The 25,944-nt window shown below is 43.8% G+C and overlaps 3 protein-coding genes across 6 annotated transcripts; 1 reads left to right on the top strand and 2 right to left on the bottom strand.

Annotated features, from left to right (window-relative positions):
* Positions 1–5,875: 5,875 nt before the first annotated feature.
* On the top strand, positions 5,876–14,517 carry hpxb (hemopexin b). 2 transcript variants are annotated; one of them, XM_020105171.2, is made up of 10 exons: positions 10,789–10,923; positions 11,386–11,411; positions 11,518–11,604; positions 11,874–12,031; positions 12,107–12,260; positions 12,581–12,793; positions 12,869–12,961; positions 13,704–13,834; positions 13,915–14,062; positions 14,141–14,517. In XM_020105171.2, exons 1-10 carry the CDS (start codon positions 10,859–10,861, stop codon positions 14,365–14,367), a joined length of 1,302 nt encoding a protein of 433 aa, XP_019960730.2. In that variant the 5' UTR covers positions 10,789–10,858; the 3' UTR covers positions 14,368–14,517. The 2 variants fall into 2 exon arrangements, 1 of the variants encoding a protein (XP_019960730.2); XR_011240451.1 differs by lacking the exons at positions 11,874–12,031; positions 12,107–12,260; positions 12,581–12,793; ... (2 more) ...; positions 13,915–14,062; positions 14,141–14,517 and adding an exon at positions 5,876–5,918 and having other exon boundaries at positions 7,290–10,923.
* A 1,459-nt stretch (positions 14,518–15,976) lies between these two features.
* LOC109640543 (gap junction alpha-3 protein-like) lies at positions 15,977–22,463 on the bottom strand. Of its 2 annotated transcripts, none has more exons than XM_020104611.2 (5): positions 22,310–22,463; positions 19,834–19,895; positions 19,624–19,712; positions 18,993–19,546; positions 15,977–18,915 (listed from the first exon to the last, which is right to left on the bottom strand). In XM_020104611.2, exons 3-5 carry the CDS (start codon positions 19,690–19,692, stop codon positions 18,069–18,071), a joined length of 1,470 nt encoding a protein of 489 aa, XP_019960170.1. In that variant the 5' UTR covers positions 19,693–19,712; positions 19,834–19,895; positions 22,310–22,463; the 3' UTR covers positions 15,977–18,068. The 2 variants fall into 2 exon arrangements, with proteins under 2 accessions (XP_019960170.1, XP_069377463.1); XM_069521362.1 differs by lacking the exon at positions 22,310–22,463 and adding an exon at positions 22,138–22,253.
* Positions 22,464–22,722: 259 nt separating this feature from the next.
* On the bottom strand, positions 22,723–25,352 carry LOC109640545 (gap junction beta-2 protein-like). Of its 2 annotated transcripts, XM_020104614.2 has the most exons (6): positions 25,315–25,352; positions 24,694–24,865; positions 24,232–24,384; positions 24,003–24,148; positions 23,696–23,902; positions 22,723–23,434 (listed from the first exon to the last, which is right to left on the bottom strand). In XM_020104614.2, the coding sequence occupies exons 2-6, from the start codon at positions 24,862–24,864 to the stop codon at positions 23,338–23,340; spliced, it is 774 nt and encodes a 257-aa protein (XP_019960173.2). In that variant the 5' UTR covers position 24,865; positions 25,315–25,352; the 3' UTR covers positions 22,723–23,337. The 2 variants fall into 2 exon arrangements, with proteins under 2 accessions (XP_019960173.2, XP_069377264.1); XM_069521163.1 differs by lacking the exon at positions 25,315–25,352 and having other exon boundaries at positions 24,694–24,879.
* Positions 25,353–25,944: the final 592 nt, after the last annotated feature.

The following is a 25,944-nucleotide window of genomic DNA, read 5'->3' as shown; positions in this document are numbered from 1 at the left end:
CACCCTGAGCAATGCAGGTGGTGGGTGAGGTGAAGACGAGGAGGAGGAGGAGGAGGAGGAGGTGGGGGGGGTTGTCTGTTCTGTTTTGTGTTTGCATCAGGATGCTGAGGGTCCATTTTGTCTTCCTGCTTTTTCTTTAACCCCTTTGCTTCCTTTCCTTCTCCGATGCACCGCTTGATTTCATTCCCGAGCAAAACCAGCGTGAGTCCAGGAGACAGACGGGACTTTAGATTGTGATGGTGTCCACAACGAGTAAACAGGCTTATCCCATAATTTCTCTTCTATCAACTTGACGCTGATGAAATTTGAAAGTGTAATCAGCAAAACGAAAGCTAAAGGCGAGCAGGTGGGACTTGCCTTTGATCATAACGGAGACCAATTGCAATTAGACCCAAACTGGCTTGACGGCAGTATCAGGGGGCCGCTCGCAGATTATGTATTTTTAATCAGAGTTGTTAGCATCTGTGATGGATGCCCATTTTACTCAGACCAGCCTCTGATGGCGTACGTCATGTTTGCTCGCCGTGACTCTTCGCCACATGTGCGCTGTCCATTAACTGCATGAGGAGCTGCACATTCCCAGCGTGTCAATCACTCCCTCATACAACCGGTGCGTGATGAGCCTTCAGGAAGTAAGAGCACAAGTGTGAGGAAGTGACTTCAACGCTCATTCTCTCAATCACAGTAATGGATCTTTAGACTTTGTACCATCTCAATTCAGTATAAAGGTTCTTCTCCTTCCTTTTTGTCCAGTGAGCGAAATAAGGCTTTTATTTTTAAAATGAAAGTCTCCTTTTTTTTTTTTTTTTATGTGTCCAACCACAAGATATAAACATTTAGAGTTTGTACTGCTGGACTCACAAGTATGTTTAACGATGGGTCTGATGGCAAAGGAAAATAAATCCAATAAAAGGTTGCCAGGTTCACTGTTTGTATTTTACTGCAAATAAAACATGCAGAATGTAAAAGTCCAAAGTCTGATATCGAGGTCGAGGATGACGAGAGCGAGGATGAAGCTTCACACAATGTTTATTTTGTGTGTTTGTTCATACACACGTTTGATGACTGTTGTTAACATTTACAAAAAAAGAGCATTTTACAAATCATACCAAGAAAACATCCTCATTAAAGCTCAACCTCTCACAGTTTACGCAAATTCCATATTTACAAAGTCTGTTTGTCAGAGAGAGAGTGTGTGTGTGGCCCCTAACTCGACCGTGTGCTAACCCCACACAGCTGCACGGTCCCCTTGAGGGTTTGTCGCACAGGCAACAGAGGCCGAGCGGAGGAGGGATGGGCACGGACTGAACACTCTCATTTCAATGCCACGCTGTTCTGGCAAAGACCTCGTACACTGCTGTGGATCTGCGTCTCCAGTGCTGTTGCTCAATCTTTTTAGCCCTGTCAGTTAGCGTTTCCATCACCCGCCTCTGTGGGCGCGGAGGTTGTGAAGCCGATTGTGTACATGCATGTACACAGGAGTGAATATCTGTTGTTTCCACTGCAGATGTTTTGGATATAAATTGACTGAAATGTTCTTTTTTATATGTTTTAGCTGCGTTATTCTGCGATTTGCCGTCTTTCTGTCTGAATCTCGCCGACAAAAACCAGTAATGGAGAAACCAAGGAGTCTCAGGTTCCTCAAATATCCCTGTCAATCAAACCCCGTTTCCTCTGAGTGCGTTTTCTATCTGTCAAGGGTCATAGAGAGTGAGGATGAGACCCATTCCCTCCCTCCCTCCCTCCCTCCGCGTGGTCCTCCATCTCCTCCACCTCCATCCCTCCCTCCTCTCCCCGCTCCTTAGAGGTGTATCTCTACCTTGTGCATCACGTCTGGGCATGACCTGTTGCTAGGTAACCCTGGGTCACAGCTGCACACTATGGCAGACCCTTTTTTTTATTTATCAGTGAGTTATGTGGGAGACGGGGGCTGTAATTTATTAGTTTGATATTGGGCAGGCAGCGCAAGTTTGGGATTGTAAAAAGAAGAGATGGCCTATAGCTCATCAAAATGCTTATTCCGATCCCGGGGCCTCGGCTCCGTTGAAGAGATTCACAACAGAGGGGATCACAACATTATAAATTCATCCGCTTTTTACTAAGAAAATCAAGCATCTCCAACAACAAAGCCAATGGTAATGCACTTTCCATGCTGGTAATTGAACAGATGTGGTCAGACCTTAGAGGAGCAAGCAAAAGGGTTTCATCTCCGTACAGTATGTGACTGATTCATGTCCAAAACATGAAGTGGCTGCAGATAAATAGCGTTGTGCAGCTTTGTGGTCATGACAGAATTAACCTCCTGTCATACGTTGATGCATCAGACTGATTAAATCGAAGAGAGAGAAATTTGTAATAATACAACAACAAGAAGAAAGAGGGGAAATAAAAGCAGAGTGTGATAAAGGTCCGAGGCCTCATTTATAACCGTTCCCTCACACTCTGACTTTAAATCTGACCACTTTTTTATTTTGTCTTCACCTCCACCTCCCTCACAGGAAGAAAATCCGCCCTTCTTCTCGCTTGATGCCGTGATTCACCACCAGAAACTGTTGATCTGCAGGATCAGGTCATTTGAATGTGGGTGTGTAGCTGGAAGTGAGGCTGCGTTCAGCTCTGCGTGCGCTAGGTTTCTATCTATTATTATTATAATCATTATCATTATTATTATTATATTCTCTCACATTAGGAGAGGTTTGTTTTTTGAATTACATGTAATCTTTTGTTTCTGTTTTCTATCAGAAGTTAACCGTCTGAAAATGGACGTCGTCCCGTGACGATCGTTATTAAATCGACGTAAAATAAAAACTACAACACCTAGAATGTTCATTCTTTTTGTGCCGGAGAGCTGAGACCTCCGTCTTAATGTCATTACATCATGTTAAGTACGGTGAAACATCTGTGGCGAACTATCCTCATGTCACCACTTCTTCCTTAAAAGTGTCAATAAATAATATAGAATTTGTCAAGTGCCACTAAAAATAAGAATTCTAGCTTTATTTATAAGCTTTCTTAAAATAGAAAATCCGGCAGTTCTTCAAGTAACGAATAAGTTTTCTTGTTTATTTCTAAGGTGTAGCTTCATCACCAAACCCTAAAATTCAATGTTTCCTTCAGAGTAACTGCCTCACATCCTCCTCTCTGCCCAGACGAGAGCTCACCACTACATCCCAGCTCTTAGCCACACTTTTGTTAAATTCCTCTCCCTAATGTGCGTGTGATGAATATTTTTCAGATGCTTCCTCTAGGCCATATCTGATCAAAACAAATGCACCTGCACTTTTCTCCCCCCTCCTTCTTGCAACTGCAACTCCCCCAGGACGGGTAAAAATTGACTCCCTGGCTTCCTCCACCAGGCAATTACGTGCCATCTGTTCCCGTCTTGGTTGTTCCAGCTCGTTTTGTTTCTGCGATTGTTCGTCTAATATCATCGGCCTGAAAGTGTTAGAGAGGATGGGGCGGGGGTGAGAGCAGAGGGGGACACCAAAATGAGGAGTGGCATGAGGAGGAATTAATCGAATCTAACGGTAGAACTGGATCTTCCCCTCTGAAAGGAGAGAGTCCCACCAGAATGGGGACCATTACCATATTCATCACAGAATATTGCTGGCTGTATGCAAAGTGGGAGAGAAGAGCACAATGTGACTTTCTTGACCACCTCTCTAATTCCATCTGCGAGAGCTTGCAGACTTTATTTTGAATTGTTTGTTTGCAGCAGGTTCTCTCAGCACCTGATTCACTGTGATGTTTCTATTTAGGAGCTTTAATAATAACCCATTAACTGCCTTGTCATATGATATATATATATTTATATATATATATATTTATATATATATATAAATACACACACACAGTACAGATGTGGTTCTAATGCTGCCATGTTGAATCACATTATTGTTTTGTTACACTAACTATTGGGCCTATTACTCTCTGCCACACACACGGGCTCGGAGCGGCGTGCAGATTTAATTGTGGTGATGTTGCAGGGCGAGGCGAGCAGCTGGATCTGGGAGTTTTAACAGTGATATCAATAACGGAGCGCCACCTTAGGCCGATATAATTTCCCATCTCTCCTGACAGAGCGGGAGATAGAAATAATCAGTCACAACACCACAGCCAGCCTTGGCCTGTAGGACCCTGTGTGACATGCAGCAACACTGATGGCTCAAGACGCGTCTGAGTCCAGGGGGCAACGCTGCATTTGTGTGTGTGTGATAATTGGTGGGAAGATGTTGGATCTTATGAGAAGACAAATATTGGTGACATTGCTTTCTCCAAAAAGTTCAAATCTGAGGTGTCTCGGAAACAACACAGGATAAGAACGAAAAGGTCAGAAGCTAAAAGTACTTTCCTCTTGAGCTTAAAGGGGCAAGAAGCCAAGATCTCTACATAGAAAGAACATTATGAAGATAATTATCCTGGAAATGCTCTTTATAACGTCATTATTTGACCGTGACACATCTCAAACCACTCAAAGATAAAGATTTATCTCTAATAACAAAGTCAGTGACATAGAATGAAGCTGCACATCACATATACACAGTGTTACTTTCATTTATGGGACTTATTTTCTTATTTTTCATAGCTTCCACCAGGGTGGTTGAAATTACACGTGCAAACATATGAAGGTAAAGAAAAGGTGTGATTCTCTAATTGGGACCAAACCTTGTTAAGTCTGTTGTGAGTGTCCTGTGCAGACCTGCAACAGATTGCAGACGGATTCCTCTGAAAATAAAGCTGTGTTTTTACGAGAACACACTCAGCCATCTGCACAAAAGTTCCACGTGGGAAATTAACGTTAATTTAACTCAGTGCATTTGAGTTGATGCGCATCTGAATTTTTCTCCAGGTTTTATTTAAAGATTCAGGCCTGGAACTAAATAAGGAAGATGAACACAACAACATTACGGATTATAATCCCTCAGTATCCCTGTACTTTGTTTTTTATGTAGTAAGTTAGTTGGATGGATTGCAGTAATATATATTTACTGCAGTATAAGATGTATTCTCTTATTTTAAGAACATTTAATTTGAAAGACAGTGACTGGAGAGGTCCTCTTTATTTTTGATGCTTTGTATTTGGTGACATCTAGTGGTGCAACATTGAAACGTCATGATTAGAAACTGATTTTAATTAAGGTTCTGTAGAAAATATTGATAAACTCTATGAGTCTGTCATCTTACACATCAGAGGTATTATCAGTGCACAGTCACGTGCACAGCAGCTCACTTTAAACTGTGAATACATTCCTGGAAATTAGTTATTTTAGAATTAACTTGTAAGATGTATTTATATTTACACACAAACTATATATAGTCACACATACACACACTTTTTAATTCCTATTTTATTTTGTTGTTATTTCTAATTTTATTCTTTTATTTCTTTTCCCCCTTGCACTAATAATATGTTAATATATAAACATGCTTTAATTTTTAATCTTATTTATCTATTCACTGTGTTTGAAATAGAGCGCTCGACACAGTTCACTGCAGCTTTTACCTTGAATCCTTCAATCCTGAGAATTTTTTCAGTCTGTTCTTCAACAAGGGGTTGGGAACAGATTTATGATATTCAGTGACCTCCAAAGAGTAAACCTTCAAAATGTGTTCATGTTAATGCACATGTGCAGCAGACATCAACTAAAGCAGCACTATCAATCTTTTCTATCAGAAGCTATTGTTCGTGACAAGGAAATAAACCGGCCTGCATATTAAATCAATATATATGTGCACAGGGAAAAATGGATTTGTAAACCTGCACAAGAACCTGCGAGGAATGCAATGAATGAAAGAGGGAGGGAAGAACGGAGGGATGGGGGAGTGACAGGCAGAGGTGGTGGGAGGAAGAACGAGAAGTTCGGGGGGCAGAAGAGAGAGAGAGAGCAGCGGAGGAGGAACACACACCTTGAGTTCAGGTAGGAGTCAAATATCTTCTAACTCTCTGCTACAGTTTCAAAAATTGATGCGTCCTTAAAGCTAAACTTTAAAAATGAGCCAAAATATTTTCTGGAGATTTGCTGTTTACAGATTTATTTTTGGGAGAAGTCGCTTCATTCAAAAGTTCAAAGAGACTCTCTACCTGTGATGTTTCAGCTCCGTTACTCGTGCTGAATGTCTCCATTGTTCAGCCTTGATACGCTGGAATGCTCCTGAACATCCTGCATAATCCTCTCAATTATGAATGCTATCATTTATTCTAAAGGTCCCAGCACCTCAGCAAAGGCCGACCGGTAACTTAGCAACTAGTGCCTCTCATTCAACATTAAAGTGGGGGAACACGAGACGACCCAGAGGCCTCGGACAGTGACCGGGATTTGTTTCCCCTCGTTCCGACAAACAGGTTGATGCCTCATCCCACCTGAGCATCGTCTCCTGTTGTTGAAACTTTAAAACTCCTGAATGTCCCGAATAACAACAAAGATAACGTCTTTTTCAAACATGGGAAACAGATTCTGTCCATTCATACTCTGAGGGAGCATTTTTCCACAGGGACCTGATTGTGACACAGGTAAACTGAAACCTCGCCTCGTTTTTTGCTCCAGGGGGAATAAGTGTCACTTCAACCTACAGTATGCCCACTGCACACTCAGAATATGATCCATTTTAAAGGCCGGGTGGAAAAAAGCGTGACCCCTCTCCTGGCCGAGGATCACATACCTCGTGCAGGTGATGAAAGACGTAGCTCAGTTTCAATGCCCTGAGCAGATAAGCTCTCCTGTTTCCACCGACAGTGACAATGGGCGTCTGTGCTGCATTCGGAAGCAACTATCTGGGACTTTTAGGGTTCGATGATGTGGTGTTGGGTTTCACTGACACAACTTAGCCCTGATGTGGCGTTAAATAACCAAATAATGTAGTAAAAATCTATAAATACTGATGAATTCATATAATTAGGACTCTAGAAAAGCTTTGCCGTCGATTTGAGATGAGGGAGAAGGTCTGAATGCAGCACTGACCAGGGGAAACAGGGCAGTGGTTACCTGAGAGCACTTAGGAGTCTCGTGAGAAACTGAATATTGTGCAGGTGAGATAAAGTTGCAATGAAAGGGAACAGTTTGTGTCCCAGTTTTAAAAGAGCGACAGAGATGCTCACTGGGTTTATGTGTCACACACAAAGAGTTGGATTACAAAACATTACAAAGATCGTGGCGAGGACTGGGATTCAGGACATCAGATTTTCTTATCGTGTACGTTTCAACACTCAGTGTTCTTTTCCCCAGAGCTGAACATAAATGTTGTAACTTTTTGGGATCTGACGGTTTCTTTTACATTTTCTCTCTTTCCAGACAAAAAGCAGCAGAACCACATTTGAGGCAACAAGACTTTTTAGAGCACAATGTTACTGCGGTCTCATTCAGAGAGAAGACCCCTCCCTGGGTTCTCAGCCCTGCTCACACAAACCGCTCCAAAACCCAGAGATGCGACCTCCCCACCTCCCCGATCTTTCGCCCCACGGCAGTCTGTCTTCACACCCGTATCTCTTACGTCACCACCTCCCTGGGTGACTCAGGCCCTCTCCAACCTGGAGCAAGGAGAAAAAGAACTGCAGGGCCTCCGGGAGCGGCAGCAGGCCGAGGTGGAGGAGGTGAACCGCCAGTTGGACAATGCGGCGATTGAAGCTCAGAGAGAGGAGCGGCGTCTTCTCGAGAAGATCGAGCAGGACCACAGAGAAGCCCAGCGGCATCTTAGTCAGGTGAAGAGGGAGAACGCTGCAGCCGTGCGGGTTGTGCAGTCACTGGTTGACCAGCAATTTAGAAAAATGGGACAACTGAAGGAACAGATACAAAGATGGGGAAGTACTGCAGGTGGATCCAACAAGAATCAGCTCCAGAGAGGCGTGGCAGAGGTCACCCAGCCGTGGGAAATCTCTCTGACACTGAAAAGAGTTTGTTTCTTACCAAGTGCAGAGTCCAAGACCTTGAGCTTAGGGGAGGTTAGTGTTAGTGAACAAGGTATGACTTACCCCATCGGTGTCTGTGGTGTCCAAGGACAGAAGTGTGCCCTGCACTCAGGGGACACGGCCTTTTTAAACCTGACCCCTCTTGAAATTCGAAAGGAACCTCAACCAAACAGAGGCGGACAGAGGTCCAGTCCAGATGGGACCAACACGACAAACACACGCGTTGTCCGGAAACTACATTCATCGAGCTCCACGGAGAACGAGGATGAGCTCAAGTCGCCCGTTCTGAGACACCGCGGAGTGTCTGAGTCCTCTCAAGATGAAGACCTGGACTCCGTGTGCTCAGACATACAGGGGCAAGATTTCTTCCTCGCCATCCCACCAGTGTCCAGTCAAGGAGAATCTGAAGGTGATGAATCTGATGGCAGACAGAGTGGAACACTGAGGTGCTCCACGCTGAAGGGGCGGAGGAAGCAAAAGGCCCTGGTCTTGGTCTCATGTGAGGAGCCGTCCTGTTCTCCTGAAGAAACCGACGAAAGACGCTGTGATGTGACTCACAGTCTCGCAGATCTCTCTACTGGACTTCCTCCTCTGTCTCAAAAAGCAAAGAACTCCAGTGAATCATCAGCGGATATTGGAAGCCCTCCATCACCAGTGGACAGTGAGGATTCCAGTTACACATATACTGTGGATTCACCTGTTAATGGATCTCATAAGCAAGAGCAGTGCCGCTCGACATCCACTGTTGACCTCCCTGGTAAACTACGCCCTCTACTCAACAAGAGTGACAGCAGAGGATTCAGGAAGGTGAACAGAATGAGACTTGCCTCTGAACCTTCAGCTCTGGAAGGAGTCCAGGGAAACGACGCAGAATCCGAAAGGAACAACATCAGCTCTGATAAACGACAATCGAGATCCCAGACTCGTGTGACACAAGGTTCAGGTTTAACCCGTGTGAGCAGATCTCTGTCTATGTCGGCTATTGAAGGGGACAAATTACAAGTTAAGGAATCACAACCAGACAACAAAGAGAGGGAGAAAGTTGTGCCAGCCTTGAGGGACCTGGAGGAAGAGGGGGGCTCGACTGCTCTGGACTCAGCTTATCTGATTAAACAGTTTGGAAAACAAGGATCCGGCCGTACTGACTTCAACCTGCCGAGCGGCGTCCACGCAACTGTCAAAGGGCAGCTGTTTGTGGTGGATTGTGGAAACGCCCGCATTCAGGTGACTGATCTCCAGAAGAACGTTGTGCAGCAGGTGTCTCCTTCAGGGTCAGAAAGATCTTCCCGTATCTGCAACTACTTTGACGTGGCTGTGAACTCGAAGGGCCTCATCGCTCTGACCTGTGCTGCTGAACGTGCTGTGCTGGTGTTCAGCCGTCATGGACGCCTCCTGCAGACGTTCGGAGGCACGACGATTAGTTCCAGCAACGAAGAGCTGGACGCTCCCAGAGGGCTGTCTGTCAACCGTCAAGATGAGTTCATCGTCGCTGACATAAAGCGTGGGACTTTAACCGCCCTCAAACTGGACCCCAAAACTGGATCCAGGCTAGAACGCACAGTGGTAACCGGGTACCACCGACCGTACCTGGTGGCAGCCTGTCTCTCCACTGGGCTCATGGCGGTGTCAGAACGAGGCAACGAGAGTGGACGCGTCCCGTGCATTCGAGTCCTGGAGCCTGGCTGGAGCACTATCCGAATCCTGGGGGTGTGCTCCGGCTTGGGGCCCGTCCTGACCTGCCCTTGGGGCCTCTGCATCGACGGCGATGGGGATGTCCTGGTGGCAGACTGGGGAAAGCAGCACCACCGTGTTCTTTACTACCCGTCCAAGGGTGTGGGCTGGCCTCTGGTGACGGATAACCTGAGCAGTCCGAGGGGTCTGGCACTGCTGCCGGACGGACACGTGGTCGTGTCGGACAGTATGAACCATTGCATCAAGATCTACCGCTACAAATAAACCACAGAGGAAGATAGAGATAGATGAGGACAGATCTCAGACTAATCACTAACAATATTTGTATCGGCAAACAATGTAGTTTAATTTACAGCCTCTACCTCTATGTTTGATGAGATCTTCTCATTATGATGATCAGTGAACGTTAAACAAGTGTAGAAGATTATTTCATTGCACCATTCAGAACAGAAACAATACAAGTAGTAGATAAATATACGATTGCATGTTTTTAAATTGACCTTGAGTGTTGCTTAAGTTTGGTGAATCATATTCTTTGTCCCTGTGAATCACGCTCATGTTGCAAAAGATTCAATTAATCAGTAATCGAGACAAATTTGAGAACGTTGTATAATCTGCAAATCAAACTTTGTAGTTGACTTAGTGAGGAGCTGTTTGTAAAAATAATAAAACTGAGTTATGTTTCATCCAAGTTTGCACAATACTGGCTACACACACACACACACACACACACACACACACACACACACACACACACACACACACACACACACACACACACACACACACACACACACACACACACAACCCCCCTAACTGAGGTGCTCAAAGTGGTCAAAGCCTTTTAATCCAGTGTTAAATAAAGGGATAAAGTGAACTTAGTTCTGATTGATTAAAAAAAAGAAGAATTTTAAAGGTTTGAAGAATCTCAACCAAGGTAAATAAATCAAAATGCCCAGTCGATGATGTCATCAGGACCTACAGATGAAAGCAGCTCCATTAAACACAGATAGCACCAGTATTCTATAGCTGCACACGAAAAGTCCACTTTTACAAAATAGATAAATTGCACCGAATGATTCTGAATCAACATGAAATACCCAGTTTTTGCAACGACCCAGTTCCTGGCAGCTCCATCATCACCTACGCAAACAAACGCACACGGAGTTACCTAACATGTTCACACACACACGTCAGTATAAAAGTGCACATCCAGCTCCTGCACATCTACTTCTCCACAGTGACGCTCATCCGGACCACGACATGGACCTGTTCACCGGGCTACTGCTTCTGTGCTCAGCACTCGCTCTCGTGAGCGGAGCACCAGCGTGAGTATCGATCATCTCACTGCTATTATCACTTCAAAGAGTCGTTTAGATCGGAGGGCTTCATGCATGATGTTTGAAGAGTATCCACAACTCATGTGAAATACTTTCTCACTGGATTTAGTTTCTCACATATTTTCCGGTTCTGTAGGTGAAACAGCAACACACATGCAAATATACATAAAGGGGCAGAAAACAAAACAGAGTATGTTGTGAAATAGATGTTTTGTGAAGACGTAATGTTTTTGTGGCTTTAGTTTTGGAGTCATTTACATTAAAACATCGAGCGGCCTGATTATTTGTTTTTATGGTCGTACCTGCTGCTCTTTTTGCAGAATTGAAATGTGCAAGTCACTGACCAGTAGTTCGTTTACTGTGTTTGCTGGTTCAAAGTTCAATGCGTGCATCAGTTGAACAAACACAAACTTTGTGCTTTTGTAAAAGATCCTTTTTTATCCTTCACAGGCACTCAGAACATTCAGCCGCAGAAGGTGGGTGTTTAAATGCATGTATATCTCCACAACAAGCTTCACACATTTTGTTTAACATAAGTTATTTCAGTTGTATTATTTCTATATTTCTAATTCTGGAATACAGAGGGTGCTGCTGTTCCAGACCGGTGTGATGGGATTGAGTTTGATGCCATCACTCCTGACGAGAACGGAAAAACTTTCTTCTTTAAAGGTTTTTACATGAAGCTTGAATCCCTTCACTGTATCAGCCTCTTTATAAAACATTTTCCTGACTTAGCTTTTAAATCAGCTTATTCAATTCTCCATTTATTTATGTCTGAGGGAATGCAGGTATGAAACAAATAACAGCAATGAATCCTTCAAACTAAATCACTCATGTAAACAGTAATGAAGCTAACTGAGTTCCATTTAAAAAAGGTTTTATAATATATATATATATATATATATATATATAAGTATAATAACAGAGTGTTCTCTCAGGTGCTTACCTGTGGAAGGGTTTCAATGGTCCAGCTCAGGTCTCCACTGAGTTCTTCAAGGAGATGGATGACACCCATAACAGCGGCCATGTTGATGCTGCCTTCCGCATGCACAGCTCAAAGAACCCAGAGGACCAAGATCACATGTATTTCTTCCTGGTACGACCGTCCCAAGTCTGTTAAAGAAAACAAAGATCAGATGGAGAGCTGTGACGTTTCTTTTCTAATCTGCAGGATGACAAAGTGTTCAGATATTACAACCTCACTCTGACGGCCGGTTATCCAAAGGATATCCAGGAGGACTTCCCAGGAGTCCCCTCTCACCTGGATGCTGCTGTGGAGTGTCCCGCTGGAGAGTGCATGGCAGACTCAGTTCTGTTCTTCAAGGGTGTGTTTGCATCCACTTAGACAAGAAATAGAAAGATTCATTATTATTTGGCAGAGAAATCTCAGTGTTGTAGAAAGAGAACACAACTAAAACTCCTACTGCTCAATCAAACATGACACCGGTTTATATTCTAAGATTTTTTAAGAAGTAGATCAGTCCACGTTGCAGATAAGTCATATATGTAAAAGATCCATGAATTAAACTCTGAGAAAAAGTGGAAAAATCCCCAAAACAATTGTTATCAAATAAAATCTGTTATAATTACGGTAGATACATGAAGCACGTGGTGGAGATGATTGAAAACGTGTCTCTGCTCCCAGGACATGATGTGCACGTGTATGACATTGACACAAAGACAGTGAAGACTAAGACTTGGTCCCATCTGCCCGTCTGCACCTCTGTGTTACGCTGGCTGGAGCACTACTACTGTTTCCATGGGCACAACTTCACCAGGTTCAACCCGCTGTTAGGAGACGTGAAGGGCCCTTACCCCAAAGACAGCCGCAATTACTTCATGAGTTGTGACAACTTCGGTGAGTCAACAAATCTTAAATCGCTTTGATTCAAGTATTCACTTTCTAAACGTGTCCTCTGTTTTCTTACTGCAGGGCACGGAGGAAAGTACAGAACCCCTAAATGCAGTGAGATCAAATTAGACGCCATCACCACTGATGACAAGGGCAAAAAGTATATGTTTGCAGGTATGACTCGTGTAAGAAATATTTCTAGTAACTTCAGCAAAAGGAAAAACTTTTAGATTGAAAACAAAGGACGACACACGTGCTGCAAAAAGTCACAAATACACAAACTTGCTGCAGACAGTGATGAGGGAAATTTCCAGGGGACCCAAAAGAGTGATGGACTTGGCTGCTGCTGTTGGTGGTGATGGAACAGCTGCTTCTCAGTGCATTTTTGCTAAGCTAAGCTAAACTAAGCTAGGCTAAGATAAGATAAGACAATCCCCTGCTGAGCTTCCTGTTCTTACCACAGACACTGAGTGAGAGCAGGTTGTGCGAACAGGAACCAGAGAGTGCTGCTTGTTTCCACGGACTGAAAATACAGATGGACGACGTGTCTCCACTTCCTCCGACAATCAGGAAATGAAATGAGGCAAACGCCCACTGCACACCACGCCCACAAAGACCACACCCACACAAACCAAGCCCCTTTAGACACACCCATGCACCGAGGAATTAAAGCAGCTGCAGAAGTTGAAGGTTTAAACTTTTTCATCCAGATTTTAAGAAACAGAAGTTGCAGCTGCAGAACTTTTTGCTGTGCGGGTTGTTTCCCTTTGCTAATGCAACGCTAAGCTAATCCTGCCTGTAGCTCCACAGTGCACGGACATGAGAGTCTTCCAGTCGAGACGACGTGAAGAATCATTTTAAATGATTTCAATGTTATCCTCAGCTCATTGATTTCACTCACAATCAATCTGCTCAGGCCCGATCTACATGCGTCTGGACACTCACCGTGACGGGCTTCACGCCTTCCCAATCACCAGGATGTGGAGTGAGATGGTCAGAGGGGTGGACGCCGTCTTCTCCTACAGCGACAAACTGTACATGATTAAGGTAGAGCTTGAAGCGAGCGGTCACACGTCCTCGTGCTGTCCTCAGGAAGGTGTTGAAAGTCCTTTTTCTTCCACCTGCAGGACGAGGAGGTCTTCATCTATAAAGAAGGAGCTAACCACACCCTGGTTGAAGGCTACCCGAAGACCCTGAAGGAGGAGCTGGGCTTTGAAGGACACGTGGACGCTGCTTTTGTCTGTCCCAATGAGCACTGGGTCTACGTAATTAAAGGTAAAATAAATCAAACTGTAAGTAAGTTTGACGTTTGCCTGCATGTGATTAACAAACATCTCATTTTCCTTTCAACAGGAAAACAAATGCTTAAGATCGACCTCACCGCCACGCCCAGGGCGGTGACCGAAGATCTCCCCATTCCTTTATCCGACATCGACGCTGGATTTTGTGATTCAGAGGGAGTTCTTGTTTTCAAGGGCTCCCAGTATTACAAGTATGACAGCCCCATGATACTGGCTAAGGGCAGAATGGCTCCTGTGCCTGAGAATATCACCCCAGACATGATGGGGTGTCATGAATAGGAGGCAGGGATCTGACCACACAACACAGGGAGACAGTGTTTGCATCAAATGCTGACATCTACACTATCATCATCAAAACCTACAGCATGGAATCATCTCGCCTCTTCACTGGAGGGTGATTGTTTGACGAATAAAATGTGGAAAGAAAAATGTGAGCAGTGAATCTGTCAGTTACAGTTATAATAAACTTTAACTAACTCCTTTAAACACACAGTAACAAGCTGCTTGACAAGTTACGAGTCAACATTTAAAAAGAAATCATTTCTATATATAAATATCTTTATCTCTCTTTTAACAGATTTGATGATTATTACGACGTTTTCTATAAAAGATCATCATTTTTCTCTGGTTCGTTACTTTAACTTATTAAAAACTGAGCTCAACCCCAGGGAGATTCACAAAATCCTTTCAGAGTTTGGCCACTAGAGGACCTACTGCTCAAATGAAAGTGCAAAGAGCCCAATCAGATTCCCTGTAAACAGAGATGAGCTCTGTAACAAGATGAATTATCATTTCAGAAGGATCAGTCATCCATTAAATGTGCACACACCTGCATATCTACCTAATGTGGTGAAACTCCACTTAGTATTTTGCATTTAATACACGATGCACAGGAACCTGCCTTAAACTAGCTGCAATGCAAGTTTCACGCAAGTGTGGATGCAAGCTCAGTGAAAAGTCTCCATGCATGAGCCTCTGCAACACTGGCCCCAGTTTAGATCATACATCATTCCTCTAAAACATGTTGCAGCTGAATGAATCAGAGTCACTGGGAGCTTGTGTCTTAATTCAGGTCAAAGTTCATGATCTTAATTTAAAAATTAACACAGTTTGTACGTTTTAATGTGAATTACGATATGACTCCAAACCTGGCCTTGGTGCAAGTTGATTTACTGAGTGAGTCCTGGTCTCTCTCATTATTATAACATACAGTACTTTCACAACCCGTCATATTGGAACACACAGACACGTACGCAGCAGCCTGCAAGAGTCCAGAGGTCGGGACGGTATTAGTCTGCATTCAAGGCCTTTTCTCTCCCTGGAGAGGTTTTGTTCAACCAAAATCCCCGGGACATTGAGCAGAGATAAAAGAAGAGCTGGCCTCAGCACAGCCTGATGGGCGAGGCCATGGACACACACACACACACACACACTGGAACACACATGCACATAGAAACACCAGTGCACGCACAAGCATGCATAGCAGACAGTATGGACAGTTCCCCTCGTACACTAACAGCTATCAAGTAATATTGATAAATGGAGCTGAGATCTTTCCAATATATTATCAATCTAATCAACATGCATTCTTTTATTTATTGTATTTAAATAGAGCGTAGAGAGTTTGAGATGTTTTTTTCAGAGAGTAGATCCTGAGATTTTTATTTGTTTGAGCCCAACAGATTTTTTCTTGAGTTATTTCCCAAGTGGAGAACAGAACTGTTCTTCATTTGAGAGACGGCAGTGAACTGAGTGAATGGTGAGGTGTTTCCTGCGGGCCGACAGGATTCGGCCTGAAGTCGCAGTCTGTTGTGTCACTTTGATGAATCGCTGATCGAATGGTTTAGATTTTTTTGAATCCACACAGAAAACACTAAAAAAACCCCAGTGTGATACAAAAAGTTTATTCAATAACAGTTCTGTAAACATCTGAGGTAAATGAACATTTACATCAACATGTTCTTCAACATAAGGTTCCGACGCAAGGCACTTCTCTTCAAAGACACTTATTTTACAGTGGGAGTAACAGCGGGGGCTTGTCCCAGTTTGTAAAAAAATCCCACCACACAACATCTGTATTCCAAAGTGTTTAAGTCTCCCAATCCATTTCCAGTACAGAAAACTTTCTTGTCCATTCCAAGTGTCAATCCCATTGTATTATTCCCATGAAAAAACACAAACATGTTAAAATCCATAATATCCTTCCTCCTAGGGCACTATTTGTTATTTTTTCTTTTCTATTTATATCTTCACATCTTCATAACAACGCCCCTAATCATCTAAATGTGCAAATCATTATCTACATCTTAAAAGTAAGAGGAAAAGCTCGGAACAACAAGATTCTGAAAAATAATCAGCAATAAAAATAAAGAAAGTTTTGTTTAGAGACAAAGTTCAACATTATGTCTTTTTGTGGAAATCTCTCTTCACAGTAGATTCATGAAAATGTTGTAAAACTGATCTCGTGGTTGGAGCCATGATTGTTTGGGTTCGGGGGGGAAGATCTTCAAAAATACATGAAGTATAAAGATATATAAAGATATATATATACTTTATGAACTAATGTTTATGATGGTGTGTAGAAGTGGTTGCATTCGTGACAAGATGGAAATCATAAACATTGAAACTAAGAAAACAATTAAGATTTGTAAAAATACACCTTGAGGGGCCAATGATCTCAGTGCCAAAGGTTCTGATGCAGAAATAAGTTCATGCCGTTGGGACGTTGCTGTAACACAACTGAATTTATATTCTAAATAAAAAATATAGTTTTTCTTTTGTTTTGGCAGGAATTTAAAACAGGAAAATGAACATTTTATGTGGGATATCAGTAAAGAAGTAACAGAAGAATAAAATCACTTTTGTAGATCATACTGCTCTTGTTTTCAAAAGGCCTAAAAGCTACTGTGTATTCTACAGCTACAGTCTAGAAGATGAACCTGGAGTCCGCCTGCACCGAACACACAGGAGAGCTCAAAACTTCTGCAACACACTGCAAACACAAGCACCAGAAAGAAGGTGAACTGATCGTTGTGCTCTGTTCAAGTTGCAAAGCTTCATTAGTTAAACCATTTTGTTTATTTGCATCAACTTTTCCAACATTGGATTTTTGTATAAAGTGACCAGTGGAGCCAATGTCAGAAAAGGCCGAAGCATCTTTGGATTTCTAAGTCAAATCTCTGAATTGCAGCTTGATCACAACTTTTTAAAAACATATGTAGTTTTGTAAAATATCCTGTTGCATCTATTAATACTTTAATCATTCTATATTTACATATTTATAAACTTTGCATAGTTAACCCTGATATAACTGCAGAGATGTCATCTAGTAAACACTGAAACAAATGAAGGAACACACACACACACTCACAGCCTGTGAAGCCTAAGGACTATGTCTCAGGGTGGGACAGCTTCAGTCAGAGCATCCCTCTCTTCATTGAAATTACAGGCCGGGTAAACGCTGTGCACACAAACACACATTTCGATGGACACACAACTCCACCGTCACGCAACAAAAAAAAAAAAAGAAAAGAAAGAAACAAAAGTGCAAACCTCTCGTCTGACGTCGCCGCAAAGAGATAAAAGAAAGATGAAACTTAAAGAAAATACTATCGCTTCCTCTCCGCTGCCAACCTTTCATCATCACCTTTATACTGGTTTTATATATATTTATATACTGTGAGTGTGTGTGTCTGTGATTCCCATTTCATGGGCCTATACCTTCCTGCAACTCCTTTAAAAAGAGTGTGTGTGTGTGTGAGAGGGAGTGTGGCCAGAACAGTGAGTCTACGAGAGGATTCCAGATGTGTCGCTGTAATCTGGCCAAACTCCTTCTACCGACTCCAGCCGAATCCAAACATCTGCCTCAGAGCGTCAGTCTTCTTCTGGAGGATGTGCTCGTGGAGTTTTATGAGTAAAACATATGGACTGTAGGTTTTTTTCAAGGTGTGTGTGTACGGCTGTGCACGCGTGTGTTTCAGCTACACTGCCAGGTCATCCGGGCGAGCTCGGGCGCAGCCGCTCTTGCCGGCCCGACTTGGCTTCCGAATGTCTGTCGCCGCAGCACATGGAGGCTGATGCATCTCCGCCCTGGTGACCACGGTGAAGTCGTCGTGCGGGACCATCCAAGGTGCTGTGGCGACAGTGTTTTCCTCGTCCAGCGGCCTCTCCTGCACCATGAGGGGGTACAGAGGGGTATTGCGAGGAAGCGTGGGACACATGGAGTGTTGCTCCTGTGGGGTCATCTCCCCCTGAGGGGAGGAGGAGGCCGAGGTGGGAGGAGATGGAGGAGGAGGAGGGTAGAAGAAGTCTTTTCCATTCAGATTCTGCAGCTCCAGTGCCATGTTGCTCCAGTTCTGCTCCATCGCCCTCAGCTGCCCGCCGCTTCCAACGCTCACCGTGTCTCCATTGCCATAAAAGGAAGTGGGCAGCCTCTCCAACAGGAAGTCATCTGGGTGGAACGGGGCGCCATCCATCTTGAGCTCGGCCGGCACAGATTCGGCGGCCATGTTTGGGTTCAAACCTGTGGAGGCTTCTTCTGTTGGACGGTAGGCTCCTCCCGCAGCTGCTCCGCCCCCCGCCGCTCCCACACTGGTGTACGCCGACACACACTCGAGCACCGACGGCGAGGTCTGCCCAGGTATCGTCTCTGCGTGTCCGCGCTCGCCCGCACACAGCAGCAGCGACTCGCTGTCGGACACAAACTCGTTGGTGACGCCCTGCTTGACCTTCTTCCAGCCCAGGTGGTAGATCTCCAGCAGGTTGAGGAGCAGAGAGACGCAGGCGACCACCAGCATGAAGATGATGAAGATGGTCTTCTCAGTGGGCCTGGGACGAGAAACAGAAACATAGATTTAACTCACACGTTGACCTAAGACCCAAGAGGAGTCCTGTGATAAACTCACCTGGAGATGAAGCAGTCCACAGTATTGGGGCAGGGCCAGCGGCCACATTTGTAGAGCGGCCTCAGGTGGAAGCCGTACAGGAAGTACTGTCCCAGGATGAAGCCCACCTCAAACAGAGTTTTGAAGATGATGTTGAAGATGTACGTCCTCAGTAACGCCCCGCGGATCCTGATCTTCCCGTGCTCATCACGAATCGGTGGCTTCTCCTTTTTCCCACCTCCTCCATCACCCACTCCGTTGTGATAGAGGTTGTCATGGTCCTCCTGGTGTTGTCCGGCCTTCCTGACCTCCTCCTCCCTCTCCCTCCTCTTCTCCTCCATGCGGACGATGTGCAGCACATGCCCCAGGTAAATGAGCGTGGGCGTCGAGACGAAGATGATCTGCAGCACCCAGAAGCGGATGTGGGAGATGGGGAAGGCCTCGTCGTAGCAGACGTTCTCGCAACCGGGCTGCTGAGTGTTACAGGTGAAGTCCGACTGCTCGTCTCCCCAAACCTCTTCTGCCGCTGCGCCCAGCACCAAGATACGAAAGATGAAGAGGACGGTCAGCCAAACCTGGGTGAGGAAGATGGAGGGATTGAGATTCATGAGCTCACCGAAGCTTGTTTTCATCACGTTTGACCATCACTCACCTTTCCGATCACAGTGGAGTGTTCTTGAGCGTTCTCCAGCAGCCGCCCTAGAAAGCTCCAGTCACCCATGCTTCACTCGAGTTTCTAGCCTGCAGAGAGAGAGGAGAGGCGGTGGTGAACAGCGGAGGAGGTCCCTGTGAGGAGGGAGAAGACTGAAACATGGAGGAGGTGACACAACTACAAGTGGACAACAAAGACCTGCAGATTTACCAAAATATTGTTGTGTCGTCAGTGATAAATCCATCGACCAGAGATCAGAAGAAAATCAATATCTGGAGGAGAGAGATCACAAAATAAATATTCACATTTCACGTTTATTAATTTAATCTCACTACTTCATGTCATTAATCCTCGAAAATACTCAAATCAACCCGAGTTGACAACAATAAAATCTGTGTCACTCTTACATTAGTCTGGAGAAAGAGGAAAGAAAAGGTCACCTTCACCCCATCCTCCTCCTCCCCTCCTCCCCACATGCATCCCTCCTTCCCTCACTCCTTCATCCTCTCTTCCCTCCCTCCTCTTCTTCTTCAGTCTGGTGTCTCCATGTTTAATTCTGGTGAACTGACACCTGAGACAGAACCTCCACAACTTATCACTTTCCATTCAAACCTTTCGATCTCAAATATTTGGGGCGTGGTCCGACAGTAAACACAGCGCTGACATAACTTTTAACTTGATATTCCAAACCTGCTGCCATTTGTGCAAGGAGAGGTGGATATGTGCCTGCGTCTTCATTTATATGTGTACATTTACATGCAGACGTGCACATATTCGTGTGTGTGTGTGTGTGTGTGTGTGTGTGTGTGTGTGTGCGCTGCAGGGTCGGCTGGCTGTGAACACAAAGGTTTGTGATCTGTGGGAAGTGAATGAGTGGATAACAGGTTGTGCCTGTCGAATGCTGGACTCATCACATCCCAGGAATGCTGAGGAGGGCAAATGTTTGCCTGGGATCAACTGATCACACACACACTCACACACACACACACACACACACACACACACACACACACACACACACACACACACACACACACACACACACACACACACACAGTTACAGTAGCACAGATTGATCCTCAGCCACCAAACTGCCTTCAAAACAAGAGCATTCACATATAATAGAAAAATACCAGCTCCCTTTAGAAGCACAACAATAAAACCAAACAGTTTAATTCCATCAGGGTCTAATGAAACTTTTTTCAGGACCCTGTTGATACAGTAACATCCCTCATTAAATAATGTATACGATCTTTGCCAAAGCAGTCTACACAGAAACACTGAAACGTGGAAAGAACACAATCTACAGCTCAGCTAACGAAGAGACAAATCAACTGACGCCTCCATCTACTGTAACTGTGGCATGTGCACATGTACATGGTGTGTTGACGGGATGAAATACCGTCTGTCACCACAGACAATAGAGAAGCTGCCAGATGGATGTTGTCCTGGCCGGCCCGTGCTTCTCATGGATCAGAGGTCTTTGTGCTAAAACTGACCAAATAGTTCACGTTCGGCCGGACGCTTGCAACCGAACGCTTTTTAAGATGCGCAGAGAGTGGAGCAGTGTTCGTGTGAAAGTCCAGTCTGTTCATTTTCCCACTGAATCACATCCAGAAACATTTTAAATCAGTTATTTTAACCAGCTCCAGCTCACACACTTCATGTCAACACAATATGATGCAGAATGTCCAGATGCAGTGGATGAAAGTTATATGAAAGATATAAAGTGAGGAGAGGTTGTGTGATACGAGGAAGTAGCGTGAACATACAGAAACCTGTGTAATGGTGCTTTAAATCATTTCTTTAAATAACATATTGATAGATAACTGTGCAGCGATGAGTAAAAGGATGAGAGAATAAAGTTGTGCAATGTAATAAAATATTTAACAACATGCATTCACTACATTGGAAAATGTATAATGTTGCATGATTAAACTTTTATATGACGTTCAATGTAATTTTTACTCTTAATGGCAACTTTTTTACATGTAAATTACATTTTATACACATTATACACTTCATGTAGTAATTAAACTTAAAGTTAACAAGTTATATTAGCACAGTTGCTATGTTGCCATTTTTAAGTTGGTCGCATGATTTTCTTTTCTCACACTTACAAAAATATTTCGATTGTTAACGTGCAAATAAAAGAGTCATGTTTAACAAAAGTTAGCAATAGTGTTGATACAACTTGTAAACTCTAAGATTAACAAAATCAATTGGTTATACAATTTAATTTGAATTAAATGTAGCAGTAGAGTTAATGGAACTCGTTAATTTGAACACATATGGATCAATATGTTGATATATTAGGTGAACTTTGATGGAAAGTATCTATTTAACTTATCTTATGCACTTCAGGTTGTAACTCATCAACAGCGACTGGTGCAGAAAAGCTCTTGAAGCCAATCAACAGTGTTTAAATGATCGTTTAGGTTTGAAATGTGTTTTAAATGCTGGAGGAAGAAAAGTCTCAAGATTCATTCATGTCAAATATTCCATGCAGCCTACTTCATCAGCCTTAGTGGCCTCCTGTCCTCCTTTTTTCCCACGGGGTCAGGACGCATCATGTGAGGTGCTGATAATCCAGCAGGTGGAAGGATGATAATCCCTCCTCTTCCCTCCCTCATCACTCCATCCTCCTCCTCCTCCTCCTTCTCCTGATGATGCTGCTGCCTCTTACCCCTCTCCTCCTCTGGACCACGGCTCCCTCCACTTCTCTTCCTCCACTGCTTCTCTCCTTCTTTCTCTCCTCTGTCTCTTTGTTAACTCCCACCCGTGGGCTCCAGGCGACTAAAAGTGAGGAGTGGGTGAGATTAGTGTGAGAGGGAGGGAGAGGGAGAGGGAGAGAGAGAGAGAGAGAGAGAGTGAGAGAGAGAGAGAGAGTAAAAAAGAAGAGGGGTTAGTCTAGTCTAAAAAAAGGGTGGGAGGGTGGGGGTCCTTGTGCAGGGGGTGCACGAGGGGAGCGGGTGCATGTGCTTGTGAGCGTGCACGTGTGGGTAGAAGCTGCTGCACTCAATCACTTTAGTGACAAATTTAAAAAAACAAGAAAACACTTTTCCTCAGAGGTGAAATTTGTATTTTTAACTGGGCTGTTATTTTTATTATGTCATTATTATTATTCACCTCTTGTTACTATTAACCTGTTTTTATTTTATACAATTATTCTGTGTAATTAGCCTGTTTTTATTTTCAACCTATTATATTCAAATATTTATACATTTTTAAATAATCACTGATATCATTAATAACCTTGTGATGAAGAATATATTTAGATGTAAATCAGAATATTTAAAATGAAGCGTTCGCCACATCTATGAACACATGTAATCACTGCTGGTCGCCACTAGAGGTCAGTACACACAATAGGTCGCAGGTCAAGTTTAACATCAACAAGTTTGAACTTTTCCAAACATCTGATCTGAACTTGATCAGACACAAAATATAAACTATGTTTTTTCCTCTCGTCCTTTTCATCAACGCACTTCTGCAACTGTTCGAACAAAAATTACAATCAACAACAAATAATCCCAAAAAGCTTTGTTGACATCATCTCCACTTTGTACATTTGAACAATTCAAGTTTCACAGAAAATGTCTTTTCTCTGCATTTCACTCAAGTTCACATTTATTTCACTTGTGTATTTGCAGCCTTGAATAGTTTGGGACGTCTCTCTCGTGTGTGTGTGTCGTCCACCTTGTTGCTGCGACCTCAGGTCGAGATAAAGAAATTCTGGTTTGTCTTATTTTGCATCTTGTCTCTTCTGGATCTGCGGAGTGATTTCCTTTCCCTCCGACCACTGACAACCCTGAAACACAAGAGGACGCGCATGGAAGACTGAAGAACAATGAGAATATTTATCTTGTAGGAGTCACAGTCACGTGAAATATATTTAATATGACTCTGACAAAATGAATGAGTAAATAAACAACTGACAAATGTATTCACTCATTAATTACCACAGCTACTTTTTCATTATCATTCAATAACGTTTATCTGTACGTCAAGTTTAGAATAGTTTTAGACATGTTGAGGAAAGTAAAGGAAAGTCTTTAGGAACATCTTGTACCTAGTGACGGCCTTGGCAACAAGATAGGCCAGCTCCGCCATGTTGAGGATGATGCAGAGGGACGAGGCGGTCGCCATGAACACGGTGAAGATGGTTTTCTCTGTGGGCCGCGAGATGAAGCAGTCCACCAGGTTGGGACAAGGCCACTGGTCACACTGCACCAGACGTGGCATCTGGAAACCACCGTACACCACGTACAGGGCGGACCTGGAGACACACACACACACACACACACACACACACACACATGCTGTTGTATTTATACCACATCTGCAGTATTCTGTGGAAGAGTGAGAGGAAATATTACATGAAGCCTCCCTCAAACAGCAGCCTGAACACCAGGCTGCACGCGTACGTCCACCAGAGGACGCCGGACACTGGGAGTCTCCTCTTCTTCAGGGCCTCCAACTCTTCCTCATGGGTTCTGTTGTTGAGAAAAGATCTCCCAGAACCCTGTCACACATCCATGACAAGAAGTACAACACACTGTGAGGGGGTGTAGAACCACTTACTGACACATGTGAGGACACACACACCTGCAGCAGCCTCTTCTTGTCCTTGTAGTTACGATAGGCCACGTACATGACGAGCAGAAGAGTTGGAGAGGAGACGAAGACGAGCTGGAGACACCAGAGACGGACGTGGGAGACAGGAAAGAACTGATCGTAGCAGACGTTCTCACAGCCCGGCTGAAACACACACACACACAAACACACTACTATTATTATACGTAGTAGTATAGTGGTATTTGTAGTATTAGTAATTACTAAACACTTTTATAATTATGACTTTTAACTTGTTCTGTAATGATGATGTCACTTCGTCTCACATGTGAATCTTTTCCATCCAACAGCAGTGAAGTTCTGCACCTTGTCTCTTTTGTCGTCTCGCGATACAATAACGTCCCACATTGTGATCAATAATCTATCTGTCTATCCACCATATCAACATGGTAATATGAACACGTGCATGTGACGTGCGTGATGTCAGTGCTGCACCTGCAGTGTGTTGCAGATGAAGTCCGTCTGCTCGTCTCCCCACACGCTCTCTGCAGCCACCACCAGCACCAGGACCCGAAATATGAAGAGCACAGAGAGCCACACTTTACCCAGACTGGTGGAGTGATGGTTGGCCCGGAGCAGCTGAGTGTACAGAGCAGGCCAAGACATGCTGGACACGGACACACACACACACACACACACACACACACACACACACGATGAAACAAAAGACGTTTGACCGAGGACGAGGATGAAAAGGAAAGAAAGTGAGAGAGGAGGAGGAGACAAAAAGGGCCAGTGCCAAAATGTAAAATGAAAAATTAAAGGCAAACAATTTAAAAGCATCAACACACTGAACAAATCCATAATACTACAGTAACACACGCGTATTATACTGATAAGAAAACTAGAATATATATATATTACAATATTACTACTACAATAATGCATAGTACATAGTTTTTATGGGTAGAAATACTGCGTAAAAGTTTCACAGATATGCTGCATACTCTCTCTCTCTCTCTCACACACACACACACACACACACACACACACACACACACACACACACAGACACACACTTACAATGAAAACTGATAAAATGCAGAAACCACAAACCTGCAGCTGCTTCTTCTGCATGAAGCCAAAGATTTGTCTCCAGCTGTAAAGACCACCAGTATAAAATATGAGGTTTTCCTGTTGAGACTTTCAAAATAAAACTTCACAGGCACCGTTTTAGAGGAAGAGACCAGACTCATAGCACAGCAGCGAAAATATGATTCATTAATGTATATTTTATATTTATAGTTTTTATCGTTTTTTTCATTCTTAGTGTCTTTGGGCCATTGTTTAAAGCACTACACAAATGAAAACCTATTATTATTGCTATTGTTATCATTCTTAAGCCTGTGCTTGTGTGGACAATAAAAAGTGACCATATATTTTAGAAGTGTTTGAGTAAGACTCACTAAAGACAAAGAATAATTCTGAAGCAGCTCCGCAGCATCACCACAGGATGTGATATAGATATATAAGTGGACACAGGTAGAGAGTCGGAGGCTGTGACCTGGCAGCTGTCCGCCTGCAGCACAGTGTCGCTCTGTGTTCCACTAACGACTGTGACCAACAAGCTTCTCCCACTGTTTGTCGAAGTGTGGGAGCAAAAAACCAACTTCCTCACTTTAACACAAGGTGTTACTGATTCTAATGAAGTCATTAGAGGGAAATAACAGTAACTCGTATCCCTGA

This window comes from Paralichthys olivaceus, chromosome 24, assembly GCF_024713975.1.
Source record: "Paralichthys olivaceus isolate ysfri-2021 chromosome 24, ASM2471397v2, whole genome shotgun sequence".
Taxonomy (NCBI): domain Eukaryota; kingdom Metazoa; phylum Chordata; class Actinopteri; order Pleuronectiformes; family Paralichthyidae; genus Paralichthys; species Paralichthys olivaceus.
This window is presented reverse-complemented; position numbering and strand designations above follow the sequence as displayed.